This window comes from Scyliorhinus canicula, chromosome 14 (assembly GCF_902713615.1).
Source record: "Scyliorhinus canicula chromosome 14, sScyCan1.1, whole genome shotgun sequence".
NCBI lineage: Eukaryota > Metazoa > Chordata > Chondrichthyes > Carcharhiniformes > Scyliorhinidae > Scyliorhinus > Scyliorhinus canicula.
The window spans coordinates 116428691-116446477 of NC_052159.1; the positions used below are offsets into that span (position 1 = coordinate 116428691).

At 50.5% G+C, this 17787-nt stretch overlaps 1 protein-coding gene across 1 annotated transcript in view; it reads left to right on the forward strand.

Moving 5' to 3' along the window:
• The window catches only part of myo16 (myosin XVI), a 650273-nt gene that overhangs the window by 219526 nt on the left and 412960 nt on the right, over positions 1-17787 (forward strand). Inside the window, 2 exon segments of the mRNA XM_038818242.1 lie at positions 8972-9047; positions 10465-10624. Of these exon segments, the coding sequence (XP_038674170.1) occupies positions 8972-9047; positions 10465-10624 (236 nt within the window).

Here is a 17787-nt window from a genome sequence, read left to right on the forward strand (position 1 = left end):
TGAACTCCACAGATTCACCACTCTCTGGGTAAATAAATTTCTCCTCACCTCGGTCCTCAAAGATTTACTCCTCCTCAAACTATGACCCCTAGTTCTGGACTCCCCTACCATTGGTGACATTCTTTCTGAATCTATCCAGTCTAATCCCGGTAGAATGTTATAAGTTTCTTTGAGATCTCTTCTTATTCTTCTAAACTCCAATAAATATAATCCTAACTGATTTAGTCTCTCCTCACATATAGTCCTGCCACCCCAGGAATTAGCCTGGTAAACCTTCCCTGCACTCCTTCCACAGCAAGAACATCCTTCCTCAGGTAAGGACACCAAAACGGCACACAATAATCCAGGTGCGGCTTCACCAATGCCCTATACAATTGCAGTAAAACATCCCTTTCCTATACTCAAATCCTCTCACTATGAAGGGCAACATACCGATTGTCTTCTTACTGCCTGCTGTACCTGTGCGCTTACTTTAAGCGATTGATGCACGAGAACACGAAGGTCTTGCTGAGAATCCTATTCTCTCAATTTACACCCATTCAAATAATAATCTGCCTGCCTATTTTTGCTACCAAAGTGGATAACACCATGGGTGGGATTCTGTGATCCTGAGGCTAAGTGTTGACACTGTCGGAGACGTCGTTGCGTTTCTCGAAGGCATCAACACGGCCTTAGGATCAGCATTTCTAGCCCCTACAGGGCGCCAGCATGGCACTGGAGCGGCTCATGCCACTCCAGCTGCTGATCCCGGTGTCAACTGGGCGCCGCGGGATCCGCGCATGCGCAGTGGCACCTTCAATGCGCCGGCCCTGAAGCAACATCGTGCAGGACTACAGGGGTCGGCGCGGAAGGAAGGAGGCCCGCAGCCAGAGAGACCGGCCCGCCAATCGGTGGGCCCCGATCACGGGCCAGGCCACTTCGGAAACTCCCCCCACAGGCCAGCCCCCGACCCTTCCACACCGAGTTCCCGCCAACTGAGAGCAGGTGTGGATGGCGCCGGTGGAACTCTCCTTTTCTACGATGGTCGCTTGGCCCATCCCGAGCCAAGAGTCTGATGGCTGGCCGTGTAGAACGGCCACCGCCCGACGCCGTGCCAACCACACTGACGTCAATGGCGCCGCTCTGCGGAGAATCGCGTGCGTCGGGGTGGTGTGACGCGATTCGCGCCAGTCGCGGGGATTCTCCGGCACGGCCCCGGGCTGAGAGAATCCCGCCCCACATTATAATGCATCTGCCATACATGTGCCCACTCACTCAGCCTGTCCACATCCTGCTGAAGCATCTCTGCATCCTCCTCATAGTTCATCCTCTACTGAGTAGTACCACACTCCTGTATGCTTCACCTGATGCCTATGAGTATGTATTAACATTGTGTATTTTATGTTTGCCCTATGTTTTTTTTTCATGTACAGAATTATCTGTCTGAGCCGCATGCCAAAGAATACTTTCCATAGCACCTCAGTACATGTGATAATAAACAAATCCAAACCAATCCCACCTATCTCTGTATCATCTGCAAATTTGGAGAAACTGCATTTAGTTCCATCGTCCAAATCATTAATATATAATGTGAACAGTTGGTGTCCTAGCACAGATCCCTGTGGTACCCCAGTAGTCACTGCCTGCCAGTTGGAAAAGGACCCATTTACTTCAACTTTTTGCTTCCTGTCTGCTAACCAGCTTTCTCAAGGTGCTACCCACAGCTGTATGTACTTTAACTTTACATAGTAATCTGCCTTGTGAGACTTTGATAAAAGCCTTCTGAAAATCTATGTAAACCACATCCACCGGGTCTCCCTGGTCAACTTGTGACATCTTCAAAGAATTCCAGTAGATTTGTTAAGCATGACTTCCCTTTCATAAATCCATGCTGATTTTGATTGATTGTACCACTGCTTTCCAAATGCTGTGCTATAAAATCCTTGATAGTGGACACTAGCAACTTCCCTACTTACTGACGTTGGGCTCACTGGTTTATAGTTATCTATTTTCTCTCTACCTTCCTTTTTGAAACAGAGTTATATTAGCTTACCACCAATCTTTAGGAACGATTCCAGAGTCCAAAGATCTTTGTAAAATGACCGGCAATGGATCTACTATTTCTAGGACTACGTCCTTAAGAACTCTAGGATGAAGATTATCAGGCCCTGAAATTTGTCTGCCTTCAGTCCCATTAATTTCCTCCAAACCATTTATCTATTAATACTAATTTCTTTCAGCTTCACACTAAAACTTGAGTTGTTCAGAACTTCTGGTACATTATTCATATCTTCCTTTGTGAAGCCAGAAACAAAGTATGAATTTAGTTCCTCAGCCGTTTCTTTGTTCCCCGTTATGAATTCCCCTCTTTCTGACTGTAAGGGGCCAACATTTTTTTTTTTCTTTTTCCAATTAAGGGGAAATTTAGCCTGGCCAATCCACCTATTCTGCACATCTTTTGGGTTGTGGGGCCTGACCCACACAGAAGCGGCGAGAATGTGCAAACGCCACACAGACTGATACGGGGCCAGGATTGAACCTGGGTCGGCAGCGTTGCTGAACACTGCACCACCGTGCTGCCCCTACATTTGGTTTTATCAGTCCTAGTCTCTTTACATACCTATAGAAATTTTTACAGTCAGTTTTTATGTTCTCGACTCGCCTACTTTCATATTGTATTTTCCCCTTCTTAATCAATCCCTTGGCCCACCTTTGCTAAATTTTGAACTGCCCCCAATCCCCGGGTCTCTTCCTTTTTATTGTTAATTTGTATGCCTCTTCTTTGAATCTAATACTTTTTCTAATTTCCTGGAAAGTCATGATTTGGGCACAGATCGCTTTCTACCCTTGCGCCAAAAAAGAATAAACAACTTTTGCAGTTCACCTATTCACTCCTTGAATGCCTGCCATTTCCTGTCCACTGTCCTTCCTTTCAGTAATGTTTCATTGCCAATTCATGCCTTTGAGCCTCTGATTATGGCTGAGCTGTAAGTGAAGTGCCATGGACCTTTCATTTATGCAGTTGGGACCCTGGAGCTGTGAAGCAACTGGGCTACCGTGCTACCCAGAATTTAATCTGGATAAGTGTGAGGTCATCCATTTTGGTCGGCAAAATGGAATGGCAACTTATTATCTAAATGGGGAGAGACTTTGGGCTGCTCCGGTGCAGAGTGATCTGGGTGTTCTTGTGCATGAGTCCAGGAAATTAGCATGCAGGTAATAAAGAAAGTGAATAGAATGTTGGTATTTATAGCTAAAGGAATAGAGTATGAAGGTAAGGAAGTGTTATTGCAACTGTAATAATAATCTTTATTAGTGTCACAAGTAGGTTTCACACTGTCATGAAGTTACTGTAAAAATCCGCTAGTCGCCACACTCCGGCACCTGTTTGGGTACACTGAGGGAGAATTCAGAACGTCCAATTCACCCAACAAGCACGTATAAAGCATTGATGAGACCGCACCTGGAGTACTGTGCACAGTTTTGGTCCCCTTATTTGACAAAAGATAAAGTGGCATTGGAAGCAGTTCAGAGGAGGTTCATTAGGTTGATTCCAGAGATGAGGGGTTTGACTTATGAATAATAATCTTTATTCATGTCACAAGTAGGCTCACATTAACACTGCAATGAAGTTACTGTGAAAATCCCCTAATCGCCACACTCCGGCACCTGTTCGGGTACACTGAGGGAGAATTCAGAATGTCCAATTCACTTAACAAGCACCTCTTTCAGGACTTGTAGGATGAAACCAAAGCACCCAGAAGAAACACATGCAGACATGGGAGAACGTGCAGACTCTGCACAGACAGTGACCCAAACCGGGAATTGAACCCGGGACCCTGACGCTGTGAAGCAACAGTGCAAACGACTGTGTTACCGTGCAGGGATTGAGCAGTTGAGGCCTATACTGTAAAGAGTTTAGAAGAATGAGAGGAGATGGAGGGTATGTAAGATGATAAACGTTATGGATAAGGTAGGCATGGAGCGGGTGCTTCATCTTGTGGAGCAATCTAGAATGAGAGGTCATGGACTGAGCGAAGATATTCCACAAAGTGATCATCCATTTTACGTTTAGTCTCCCCAATAAACCATATTAAAGGAAATGGAAGTGAACCTAAAAGAGTGCTTCCGGCCTTGAATGATGAGTAGGGCGGAGTTAAAGTTGAAGGCGTTGTATCTTTTGCAACTGCAAGGGAAGGCACGTGGGAAGGAAATGTGGAGTTGGGCGTGATAGAGGAGTGAACCAGGGTGCTATGGAGGAAGTGGTCCCTGCATAATGCTGACAGGGGTGAGGGAGGGGAGGTGAGGGAAAGAAGTGGCAACATCATGTTGGAATTGACAGAAATGGCAGATGATAATATTTTCAATGTGGAGGCTGATGGGCTGGAAAATGAGGACAAGAGGGAGGGGAAGGGGAAGGGGTGAGGGCAGAGGCGCAGGAAATGGGTTGAACCCAGTCAAGTGCCTTGTCAACCACAGTGGGAGAGGGGAACCTCAGTTATGGAAAAAAAAGAGACATGTCAGAAGCGCCATTTTAGAAGGTGGCATCATCATAACAGATGTGATGGAGGTGGAGAAACTGGGAGAATGATATAAATTCCTTGCAGGAAGCAGGGTGTGAGGAGCTGAAGTTAAGATAGCTGTGCGAGTCAGTGGGTTTGTGATGAATATTGGTGGTCAGTTTATCATCAAAAATGAAGACAGATAGATCAAGAAAGGGTAAGTGTCAGAGATGGATCATGTGAAGATGATATAGGGGTGGAAATTGAAAACAGAATGAAATGAAATGAAATGAAAATTGCTTATTGTAGGCTTCAATGAAGTTACTGTGAAACGTCCCGAGTCGCCACATTCCGGCATCTGTTCGGCGAGGCTGGTACGGGAATTTGATCAAATTTTCCAAGTGTAGACAAGAGGAGCATGAAGCGGCACCAATACGGTCATTGGTGTAATGGAAGAAGAGTTGTGGGAGTGGGTCCGAGTAGGACTAGAACAAATTGTTCCACATATCCCCACAGAAAGATAGGCGTAACTGGAGCAATGTGGATATCCATAACCACACTTTTCAGGAAGTGAGTCATGTTAAAGGAGAAATTATTTTGTGGCAGAACAAGTTCAGTCAGGCGAAGGAGCATGGTAATGGAAGGGGATTGTTTTGGCCTCCTCTCAAGAAAGATGCAGGGATCCTTCATGCCCTCCTGGTGGATGATGCAGGTGCAGAAGGATTGGACATTTATTGTGAAGAGGAGGTGATTAGGACCAGGAAACTGGAAATTGTTGATTTATTGTAGGGCATAAGAGGAATCGTGAATATAGGTAGGAAGAAACTGGACAAGGGGTGAGGGAATGGAGGCAAGATCGGAAGAAATGAGTTTCATGGGGCAGGAACAGGCTGATATGATGGGTTTGCCAGGGCAGCCCTGTTTACGGAGTTTAGGAAGGAGGTAGAAGCGTGCTCTGCAGGGCTGGGGGTGGCCGGGGGGAGGGGGGGGGTTCTGAAGTTGAAGGCTGTGGACGAAAGATCTCCAGAGGCGATGAGGTCATAACTGTTCTGGAAACACTGGTCTGATATTCGGTGGTAGGGTCATGGTCCAGGCATGTCCACGGCTGGATGGTGGATAAGTGCCACGGGGAGGGGACCATCAGCGGTTCATGTTTCCGGGGTACAGGGTCTGGTGTCCGGTGAGGGTGGTCCGTTGCGGCCAGGTGTGAGTGGGCAGTTCTGGGTGTCAGGGGGCAAAGGGGGGATCAATGGGGGAACACAGGGTCCCGGGGTAGGAGCCACCACTGTTTAACAATCGAACATCCACTCCCAATTCCTTACAGAAATTGAACACAATGGCAGATATATTGGACGCCTAATTGCCCTAGTGGTGCTGATGCTAGGCCCAGCAGCCAGACGCCGGAGACAGAAGCAGCAGCGGCAGAAACTTCACCAAATGCTCGTCTAGGTGTCTTCCCAGGAGACAGCCAGCTGGTGACCACGCCCCATGGCCTTCGATGCCTCTGGCGGCCATCATCTTGGGGCTCTGGGGCCGGAGGGACCCGGCGCACTTGTTGATAGCACATGCACAGCCGTGACGCCCTGTCCTGTGTGTTGGTTGCAAGATGGGTGGAACTTGGCTGGAGCTGATGGCCACCATCCCCACTCCATGTGACTGGTCTGGGTTGCCACACATCTCCGCCTCCTCCCGCTCGGTGCCCATAGGGCCATGCGGTACATCTTGGGATAGAGGGCAGCTGGTTCGAGCCCCGGCTGCCCCTGCATCATCTGCTCTGCCAGCCCTTGTGGTAGCCCATGGTCCGCACCATCGTGTCGATGTCCTTGGCAATGCTCTTCAGTGACTGGGACATGCTCTGCAGCGCCTCGGCCATGCCCATCTGAGAGCGGGACATGTCCTGCAGAACCTCATTAAGGTCAGCCTGGTACTGGGTGACATCCCCAGCGAGGCGAGCATTCTGTCGAGTCCCTCAGCCATGATCGTCATTGACTGTGCAATGCCTTGGACACCTTCATGAATGGTGCCGATGTCGTGGACCAGGCTCTTCACTGCGGTTGCAGGAGTGTTGGCCTCAATGCTACACATTGTCGCAACATCTACTGCGTCCCAAGCCTCTGGGACTCCTCCAAGTGGCTATGGATGGAGTGGCGCTGACATCTCCCTCTCAATGTCCTGGTCACTCCCCTAAAGTCTCCATCAGCTCCGGGTAACCCTGTTCCAGAGGCTTAGCATCAGGCTGGGACCCAGCTGGGTCCTGGGATCCAGCAGACCTCCGACTGTTGTCTCGCCTGGGGGTTCCTGCCTCCACCTGATGTACATCAGCAGCAGTGTGCTGCTCACCAGATTGTGCCCCAGAAGCCTGACCACTAACATTTCCCACCGAGGTGTGTGTATCTGTGCTGGTCGAGGGTGGGGATGACAGTTGTGCTGCGGCTATTATGCTGGCATCTTTGGAGCTCTCCTCCGAGGTGGTCTCCCGGAAAGTTGGAGAAGGGGCCACTTGGGATGGGTTAGCGCCATCGGCTGGAAGACCTGCGGGAGAATGGACATGTGGTCAGTGGGAATGATGGGTTAGTCAGCAAGTAAGGCAATAACAACTCACGTTTGACAGGTCTCCCAGATGGAGCCCGGTGGTTCCTCACCTCTGCGGCGTCTGTCAGCCTTCACGTTGGTGACAGCTCTCTCCTCGGCTACACTGGTCACCTCCAGGGCACGCTCCTCAAAGGTGGTGAGTATTCTGATATCTGGCACCCCTGCGCCAGTCTGGGCCCTCTCCTTACGATTATGGGAGAGCTTTACCCTGTGGGAGACACAGAGGGCATCTTAAACCACACGCACGGTTAACAGTGGTGGGAGGGGGTGTGTGAAGGGAGGGTTGGGGGTGTTGAAGGGGGAGGGAGGTGGAGGGAGGGTTGGGACTTGCATGGAGAGTTGAGGGGTGGATGCTCCCTGGAGGCAGACAGGTCTTGGGGTGGGGGAGGGAGTGGGTGGTGCTGGTGGCAGGGTGGCATTGGGGTATACTCACTTGTATTGCCTGGTGTAGGTCATTGACCTTCTTCCTGCACTGGAGGCCAGTCCGCCTGGTCACACTCTGATGCACTATCAATTACCACGAAGACAAGAGTAGTGGAATAATCGAGGCTTTGTTGAGCAAAGATGTTGTGCCTCCTGTAGCTGCTACCAGAATGGCTGCGGCACCGGCGAGCACACCCATTTATACGCTGCCTACTGGGCGGAGCCAGCAGGCAGGGATTTACCCATGTACCTCTAGTATATGTGTCTTACCGTAATGCATATAATACTGCTAGTGGTGACTACCACACACTCCTGCCTCCAACGCATCCCAGGTAGCACTGGCTGTCCTGTGGCTCACCCTCCTGGACCCTTGGCACCTGTCTTCCACGGCATCTCGCAGCTTCCCCAGATCAGCGTCCCCGAATCTTGTGGCTGGTCTCCTAGGCGCCGTTGTGAGCTGGCTGGGGTTGGCTGAGCAAGTGCAGCTTAAGTGCTGCTTGACCTTGTTAGCGGGAAGCTGGCGAGCGTGGTGCCAGCGAATCGACTGACGAGCTTTCAAATGCGGTGGGAAGCTTGTGAGGCCTTGTTAAGTGGGCCAATTAGCTTTGAATAGCGTTGCCGGCCTCACTGGGCCGAGCAACGGGAAGCTCGTGGCAATTCCCGCTCGCTACCACACTTAAAAAATCTTTCCGGAGAATCTTGCCCATAATATTTTGAGATTAAACCACGCAACACAATAAAATTGTGAACACTTTAGGGGAGATTTTATTAGCCCTTATTCACAGTGAGAGAACTTGTGAGCTGACATTTTTATGATGTCTGTGGCACATAAAAGTCTCAAAAAATATTTTGTATAAATGTTAAACTTTTAATGGAGAGGCCATTTGTATTCTTCATGCTGGACATTTCCTTGAGTTCAGCATCACCACAATGTGGAAGCTGGAGGGGAACTGTACAGATACAGAAGAATGATGCCGAAGCTTTAAAGATTATAATGTCAGGACAGGTTGCATAAACCTGGCTTGTTTTTCTTTGAGTTTTGAAGGTTGATGGATAAACTATCCAAAGTATTTGAAATGATTAAAATATTTGACAGGATAGGTACAGAGAAAATATTTTCTCGCGTTGAAAAGTCCAGTGCAAGGAAACATAAGCTTATTTAGATTGAGACCATTGAGGAGTGAAACAGGGGCATATTTTTACGAAAATGCTGTGGAATCCCAAATAAGCTGCGGATAATATGTCACTTGCAGTTTTCTGGATTTAAATTGCTGGATCTTTATTCTCTCAGGATACCAAGGGATATGGAACAAATGTGAGTGAATCAAGTTGATGTCACGATCTAATTGAACAGACTTGAGGGGCATCCAAAAAAAAATCAATATATGTTTTGCACCTATTCCAATGGCAGCTCGATGTTTTGAATAATATAAATATGTAAGGATTAAAGTAAAATGCTTTTCCTTCCACTGCAGATTGCCATAGTGAAGTTGCTTTTGAAGCACCATGCGAATCCTAATCTTCTTAACTGCAATGATGAGAAACCCTCAGGTTTGTAAATCTGAATTGTTGAATTTGATAACTGAGTTTTGACTATTATTGTACCTCCTCATAAAATGTAACCTGTCAGACAAATGAGACTTACAAATCTCACAGACACACATGTACAACAAACTATATTTATACAGCGACTTGAATGTAAGGGCAGCACGGTAGCACAAGTGGATAGCACTGTGACTTCACAGCGCCAGGGTCCCAGGTTTGATTCCCTGCTGGGTCACTGTCTGTGCGGAGTCTGCACGTTCTCCCCGTGTCTGCTTGGGTTTCCTCCGGGTGCTCTGGTTTCCTCCCACAGTCCAAAGACATGCAAGTTAGGTGGTTTGGCCATGATAAATTGCCCTTAGTGACCAAAAAAGGTTTGGAGGGGTTATTGGGTTACGGGGATAGGGTGGATGTGAGGGCTTAAGTGGGTCTGTGCAGACTCGATGGGCTGAATGGCCTCCTTCTGCACTGTATGTTCTACGTAATAAAACATCCCTAGATACTTCACAGGAGCATCACTGTCGGATTGTCACTTCGCTTCTTTTTACTTACTCCATTCTTCAGCTGTCCATTTCTCGCTTGGTGTCCAACCTCATCCTGGTGTGAAATGTGCAGTGCGGCAGGTACTGGAGTACTTTTTGTGCTGTGCAGGATTGTCAGGGGAAGTAAAGCCATGCTCCTTTTTTATGGAACTAGTCATGGGTGGTTCGAGGGATATTCGGTGGCTTGACAGGGTAGACAGGGGTCCAGTGGGGTCTTGGAAGTGGGAGAGGGACAGTACCATAATCACCCAGAAGTTATAAGTAGTTTCAATATTTCTAACTCTCCTGGATAACGTTTCTGCAAAGAGAGTCAGAATCAACTGAGTTCTCAGATGGTTCCAGTGCAGAGTAATTTCCCATTGGAAGTTTAAACTTCCTGGGTATTCCTTGAGTGGGGACTTCCTGGGGGTCCCCAGCGCATCCTGCAGGGTACCTTCCAGGTTAGGTGGATTGGTCATGGAAAATAAATTGCCTTTTAGTAAACAAGGAATGTGCAGGTTAGGTGGGGTCATGGGGATGGGCAGGGGAGGGTGCTACCCTACCCACTTGGTAGGGTGCTCTTTCAGTGGTTGATGTTGTTTCGATGGGCCGAATAGCCTCCTTCAGCACCTAGTACCTTGTCCTTGATGTCCTCTCTTGGCTCTCTTCCCTCCAGCATGTTCATTTCAAAATCTAGTTCTTTATTTGTTTATGTTTCACCCTACGTTTTGCAACGTCCCCTACCTTAACTCACAGATGACAACAGGACCAGATTTCCACACAGTTGTATTCTGTTCTGTGAAATTTATGTGTTCTATGAATAATGCTAATCGGAACATAATTTCCACAGAGCCCATGTGATGAAAGAGATTTTCCAGAATGATTGATGTTTTTCTCTCTATTAGATGTTGCACCATCTGAATGTCTTGAAGATATCCTTTTGAAAGCAGAGGAAGACTGGAAGGAGACATGGAGACAGACTGCAACACTTTGCCCTGATCCAGAAATGCAAGAGGAAACATACGAAGAAATCATTCATGATGCTCCTGTGCCAGTGAAAAAACTGTAAGCTTTCCTATTAGAAATGACCATGCTACACACACTCTTTTATTTTGTGATTTAAGATTTTAGAGTTTGAGAGCAACGATCTTTTTAATCAATATTTCTGAAAAAAATGCTGTTGAATCTTTTCATTTTGCACTCATCAGAACAGATTTGCAAGGATATCAAATCTCAACCAATCAGAGTCTACTTGCCAACTAATTAACACTCTCTTACACAGCATAAATTTTCATCTCTTTGCAGCTGTACTCCAGCTCTGCACTATCAAGCAACATTTTCTTTGTATTGCCAGCTTTTCTCGGCTATCATTCAAATCAACCAAAGTTAAGGCTATAGGGTATACAGCAGACACGATCAAAAATATTTAAATTTTAACACTTTTTTCTGGTTAACTTGTGTAGTCAGAAGGGTTAGAAGAGCTCCCCTGCCCGAGGATTTCCTCTCTGTGGTGAATGAGATTCACACGGTATTATAAGTTACCAATGTCACTCTGTTCCCAGTATATATATGTATCAATATTGTAAGTGCAGTTGCACTACCTGACCACCAAGGGGAGTAGCTCTGGGAGTACGCGAGAGTTTGTAGTTGGCTCCGCCCAGAACTCCTCCCCCTGGAGCTGCTGTATAAAGATCCGTGCCACAGAGTCAGCCAGCCAGTTCACCAAAAGTTCAACGGCTAACAGGCTGGCTCTTTTGTAAGTATATTAAAACCGCTATTCTAATCCTACAAGCACGTGTCCGTAGAATTGATGGTTCCATCAATTTAATATACTTACGAAACAGTCGAAGTAAATCATGGAAGCAGCCCTCAAGCCCGAACGCCTAGAACTCGACCCGCAGGATGCAGAGGCTAAAGAAATTTTTTCCCACTGGCTGAGATGTTTTAAGGCCTACCTGGCAGAAGCCAGCACCGCTGGAACAACGGAGGAACAAAAACTCAGCCTACTGCACGGGAGGGTAAGCCACAGAATCTCCACACAGCTAAATCCGGCCGGTTCTTACACCGCAGCGCTAGCGATATTGGACAAAATGTACGTTAGGCCCATTAACGAGGTTTATGCACGCCATGTGTTTACGACTCGCCGTCAGCTGCCTACAGAAACGCTAGTCGAATTTGTACGGGAACTGAACAATCTTTCTAATGACTGTAATTATCAAGCCGTTACCGCGGCTGAACATAAGGAGCTTGCTGTGCGGGACGTTTTCATAGCGGGCCTTAGATCTAACTATGTCCCCCAATGACTGCTAGAAAAGGGGGCCCAGGACTTAGACACTACTGTGGAGGCTGCTACCACTATGGAAGTCTCCTTCCGCAGCCTCACATCGTTTCCCGCGGACCCCGTGACCTCATCGTGGACCCCCGACCAACAATCCCCCCAGGCCTGTGCCACACGGCCCCCCAGCTACCGCGCTACCAAAGCCAGCTACTCTGCTGCCCCAGCCAGCTACTCTGCTGCCCCAGCCAGCTACTCTGCTGCCCCAGCCAGCTACTCTGCTGCCCCAGCCAGCTACTCTGCTGCCCCAGCCAGCTACTCTGCTGCCCCAGCCAGCTACTCTGCTGCCCCAGCCAGCTACTCTGCTGCCCCAGCCAGCTACTCTGCTGCCCCAGCCAGCTACTCTGCTGCCCCAGCCAGCTACTCTGCTGCCCCAGCCAGCTACTCTGCTGCCCCAGCCAGCTACTCTGCTGCCCCAGCCAGCTACTCTGCTGCCCCAGCCAGCTACTCTGCTGCCCCAGCCAGCTACTCTGCTGCCCCAGCCAGCTACTCTGCTGCCCCAGCCAGCTACTCTGCTGCCCCAGCCAGCTACTCTGCTGCCCCAGCCAGCTACTCTGCTGCCCCAGCCAGCTACTCTGCTGCCCCAGCCAGCTACTCTGCTGCCCCAGCCAGCTACTCTGCTGCCCCAGCCAGCTACTCTGCTGCCCCAGCCAGCTACTCTGCTGCCCCAGCCAGCTACTCTGCTGCCCCAGCCAGCTACTCTGCTGCCCCAGCCAGCTACTCTGCTGCCCCAGCCAGCTACTCTGCTGCCCCAGCCAGCTACTCTGCTGCCCCAGCCAGCTACTCTGCTGCCCCAGCCAGCTACTCTGCTGCCCCAGCCAGCTACTCTGCTGCCCCAGCCAGCTACTCTGCTGCCCCAGCCAGCTACTCTGCTGCCCCAGCCAGCTACTCTGCTGCCCCAGCCAGCTACTCTGCTGCCCCAGCCAGCTACTCTGCTGCCCCAGCCAGCTACTCAGCTGCTCCAGCCAGCTACTCAGCTGCCCCAGCCTGCCATTTCTGTGGCCAAAGCCAGCACCCGCAGCAACACTGCCCAGCCCGATCCGCGACCTGCAGCAGCTGCGGGAAGAAAAGCCACTATGCCAGAGTGTGCCTCGTGAAAAGGGCCCCCGTTTCTAACTCCCCAGTAGAGACAACAAATCGCTCCCAACACCAGCGGGGCCCGAAACGCTGCGGCCTACGCCCTGACTCCGCCCCCTCCCGCCACGTGCGATCCATGGGGGCCGCCATCTTGGCAAACCCCCACCATGCGGCCGGCTACGTGCGACTCATGGGGGCCGCCATCTTGGACGCCATCTTCCTCGCCGCTCACCACGTGCGATCCACGGGCCCCATCTGCATCTGCATGCTCAGAAAGCTCATCAGAAGACTACGACTTCCCCGGGCACTCATCACGCGGCCCGCAACTCTACGCGGTCACCCTAGATCAATCCCGCCCCAAGCACCTACGAAGTTCGATGGCGGAGGTCCAGATCAACGGGTACAGCACGTCATGCCTCTTTGACTCCGGGAGCACCGAGAGCTTCATACACCCAGAGCGGGTAAGACGCTGTTCACTTCCTATTTTTCCTGTGAGCCAAACTATCGCCCTCGCTTCGGGCTCCCACTCAGTCCAAATCCAAGGACGCACCGTTGCTACGCTCACAATTCGAGGTACTAGTTATTCAAAATTTAAACTTTATGTCCTGCTTGACCTCTGCGCGCCACTCTTATTAGGCCTGGATTTCCAGTGCAACCTCAAGGGCTTCACCCTCAGCTTCGGCGGTCCCCTGCCCCCACTCACTATCTGCAGCCTAGCCACGCTGCGCATCTCCCCCCCCCTCCTCTCTTCGCCAATCTCACTCCAGATTGCAAACCAGTAGCTACTCGCAGCAGGCGATACAGCCTACAGGACAGGGTCTTTATCCGATCGGAGGTCCGACGGCTGCTCAGTAAGGGGATCATAGAGGCCAGTAATAGTCCCTGGAGAGCTCAGGTGGTGGTCGTCAAGACTGGGGAAACATTTTGCATGGTCGTCGACTATAGTCAGACCATAATTCGCTTTACGCTCCTAGACGCGTATCCCCTCCCCAGAATTGCAGACATGGTTAACCAGATCGCCCAATATCGGCTATTTTCCACGGTGGATCTGAAGTCTGCATACCACCAGCTCCCAATCCGCCCGGAGGACCGCCACTACACGGCGTTCGAGGCCGATGGCCGCCTCTTCCATTTCCTCCGGGTTCCCTTCGGCGTCACTAACGGGGTTTCGGTGTTCCAACGAGCAATGGACCGAATGGTAGACGAGTACGGGCTGCGGGCCACGTTCCCGTATCTGGATAATGTTACCATCTGCGGCTATGACCAGCAGGACCACAACGCCAACCTCCACCGTTTTCTTCAGACGGCACAGAAATTAAACCTCACTTATAACAAGGAGAAATGCGTTTTCCGCACAACAGACTGGCCATCCTCGGCTACGTCGTGGAGAACGGAGTCCTGGGCCCAGACCCGGACCGCATGCGCCCCCTCTTAGAACTCCCCCTCCCTCATTGCCCCAAGGCCCTGAAACGGTGCTTGGGGTTCTTTTCATACTATGCCCAGTGGGTCCCTCAATATGCGGACAAAGCCCGCCCACTCTTTAAGGCCAAATGATTTCCCCTGTCTGCTGAGGCGCGCCAGGCCTTCAGCTGCACCAAGGAGGACATCGCCAATGCAGCCATGGGCGGTGGATGAATCCACTCCCTTTCAGGTTGAGAGCGACGCCTCAGAGGTAGCTCTAGCAGCCACTTTAAATCAGGCAGGGAGGCCCGTTGCATTTTTCTCCCGTACCCTATCCGCTTCAGAACTCTGTCACTCCTCTGTCGAGAAGGAAGCACAAGCCATCGTGGAGGCTGTTCGTCACTGGAGGCACTACCTCGCAGGTAGGAGGTTCACCCTCATCACCGACCAACGATCGGTTGCCTTTATGTTTGATAACTCGCAAAATAAAATATGATAAAATCCTTCGGTGGAGGATCGAACTCTCCACCTATAGTTACGATATTAAATATCGATCGAGGAAGCTCAACGTGCCCTCTGATGCCCTATCCCGCGGGACATGCGCCAGCACGCAGATCAGCCGTCTGAAAGCCATCCACGTTGATCTCTGCCATCCAGGGGTCTCCCGGCTCGCCCACTACATCAGAGCCCGAAACCTGCCTTTCTCCAACGAGGAGGTAAAAGCGGTCACCAGGGATTGCCTGACCTGTGCAGAGTGCAAACCGCACTTCTATAGACCAGACAGGGCCCACCTGGTCAAGGCTTCTAGGTCCTTTGAACGCCTTGCGATCGATTTCAAAGGGCCACTCCCCTCCACTAACAAGAACATTTATTTCCTCAACATCATCGATGAGTTCTCCCGATTCCCTTTTGCCATTCCGTGCCCCGACATGACCTCCCACACAGTCATTAGGGCCCTGCATAGTGTCTTCACCCTGTTCGGTTTCCCCAGCCACGTGCACAGCGACCGGGGTTCGTCCTTTATGAGCGACGAGCTACGTCGGTACCTGCTCGACAAGGGCATCGCCTCGAGCAGGACTACCAGCTACAACCCCAGGGGGAACGGGCAGGTGGAGAGGGAGAACGCGATGGTCTGGAAGACCGTCCTACTGACCCTCCGGTCTAGCAAACTCCAAGTCTCCCAATGGCAAGAAGTCCTCCCAGACGCGCTCCACGCAATTAGATCCCTCCTCTGTACAGCGACAAATCAAACCCCTCATGAGCGGCTCTTAATTTTTTCTAGCGGCACTACCACGGGGGTCTCACTTCCGGTGTGGCTGAGGACACCAGGCCCAGTTCTCCTGAGGAAGCATGTCAGGGGACACAAAACTTGTTGAAAAGGTGCGCCTCCTCCATTCCAACCCCCAGTACGCATTCGTGGAGTTCCGGGACGGTCGCCACAACACAGTTCCCTTCGGGACCTGGCACCCGCTGGATCCAGCTCCCCCCCTGCTCCCACTGAGGCACCCCTTACCCCGTTCCCTATGCTGCCGCCCCCTCGCGCCCCCGATTCCGCAAGCTCGCCCCACCGGTTCCACGCACCAGCCCGCCCCCAGTCTCCGGTCAAGCCAGAGGTGTATGAAGTTTGGACGAGACCCGCCCCGGAGTCTGCCATCGTACCCCAGCTCTCAACACCCACCCAGCCATCGCAAGAGGCTGCAACCCCGGTGCTCCGCAGATCAAAACGAACAATTCGTCCACCGGACAGACTAACTCTGTGAGCCACCACCCCCGCCGGACTCGATTTTTTTTCACAGGGGGTGAATGTGGTGAATGAGATTCACACGGTATTATAAGTTATCGATGTCACTCTGTTCCCAGTATATATATGTATCAATATTGTAGGTGCAGTTGCACTACCTGACCACCAAGGGGAGTAGCTCTGGGAGTACTCGAGAGTTTGTACTGGGCTCCCCCTTGGCTCCGCCCAGAACTCCTCCCCCTGGAGCTGCTGTATAAAGATCCGTGCCACAGAGTCAGCCAGCCAGTTCACCGAAAGTTCAACGGTTAACAGGCTGGCTCTGTTGTAAGTATATTAAAACCGCTATTCTAATCCTACAAGTACGTGTCTGTAGAATTGATGGTTCCATCACTCTCTCTACACCAACTATGAGACCCTTCCGACCATTTTCATAAGTGTCAAGCACTGTTACTTCCTGTTGTCTGAAATTCTCCTTCATATCTGACAGATTCAGTCAAGAGACTATCATGGGCTTATTGCGGATGATGTCTTGCCGTTCAAATTTGCCAAGTGTCATGCTGTGGTTCCCATATGGTTTGCCATCTGCCTCAGCTACTAACCATAGAACTCTTGCCCTAGTTAAAAGCAGCCATTTGGCATCCTCTTCATGAAGTGATTTTCAGAGAGCGTTGAAAAGTGAAATGTCATTGCAGTCAATTCAATGAAACAGATACCAGTCATGCTAATATATCTATATATTTTTATATGTGCCAAAATCTTGGGAAGGGGAAAAATATATATCAAATGAAAGATTTAAGCCAAGGGGCAGGATTCTCCGTTTCTGAGACTAAGTGAACTTTCACGACAGCAAAACTGGCGCTGAACCTGGATCGAGTCGACTATGGAGGGGCTAGCACAGGCGCACGTGGAACTCAGTCGATTCCAATGAAAAATGGTGCTTCATTCGCCATGTCTGTGATTGACACTCGGGAGCTGACAAGCTACAGCTTCTTATATGCACTTCGCTCCCCACACACACTCATCCCAGCCAGCAAGATGGCACTGGTTGTGATGGAGCGTACCCATACAGCTGGTGGGTTGACAGGGGCCAGAGGACATGTAGGGGGGTGGCCTAGGGGGACATCGTTACAACCCTTGAACCTAAGTTCACAGTGGGCAGTCAGTGGCGTGCGGAACTGCATGGCTGCCTTGCCGGCAGTGGCAATGGTGTTCTGGCCCGTCCGCCCCTACCCAACAGCCCACCTCTTGGCCAGCCCTTCTCCTGGCAAAAGCCCCCCCAGACAGCGTCACAACTGTCAGCAAACTATGACAATGTTGGTCCCTTTCCGTACCCCTCTCTCTCCCTCAGCAGCCACAACGCCTGTTTCACTATTTTGAAGCCCAAGTGAACCTCGCCATCGGGAAATCGGCCCATCAGAGATGGAGCATCGCGGAGGCCCTAGAGAATACTGGGTCGGGCCCACTAATGACATGCAAAGTGTGGTTACAGTATGTGCGTTCTGGACTGCATTGACTCCGCTGTTGAGGTGATGGAGAATTATGATTTGGCCCTGATGTACATCTCTGGATGGGTACTTCTTATAGGTACAAGGAGGAGAAAGTCTTTTTTTGCATCCAGTTATTGCATTCGGATTTTGATTAAGAACAATATAACACTTCATTAATTCTCATATG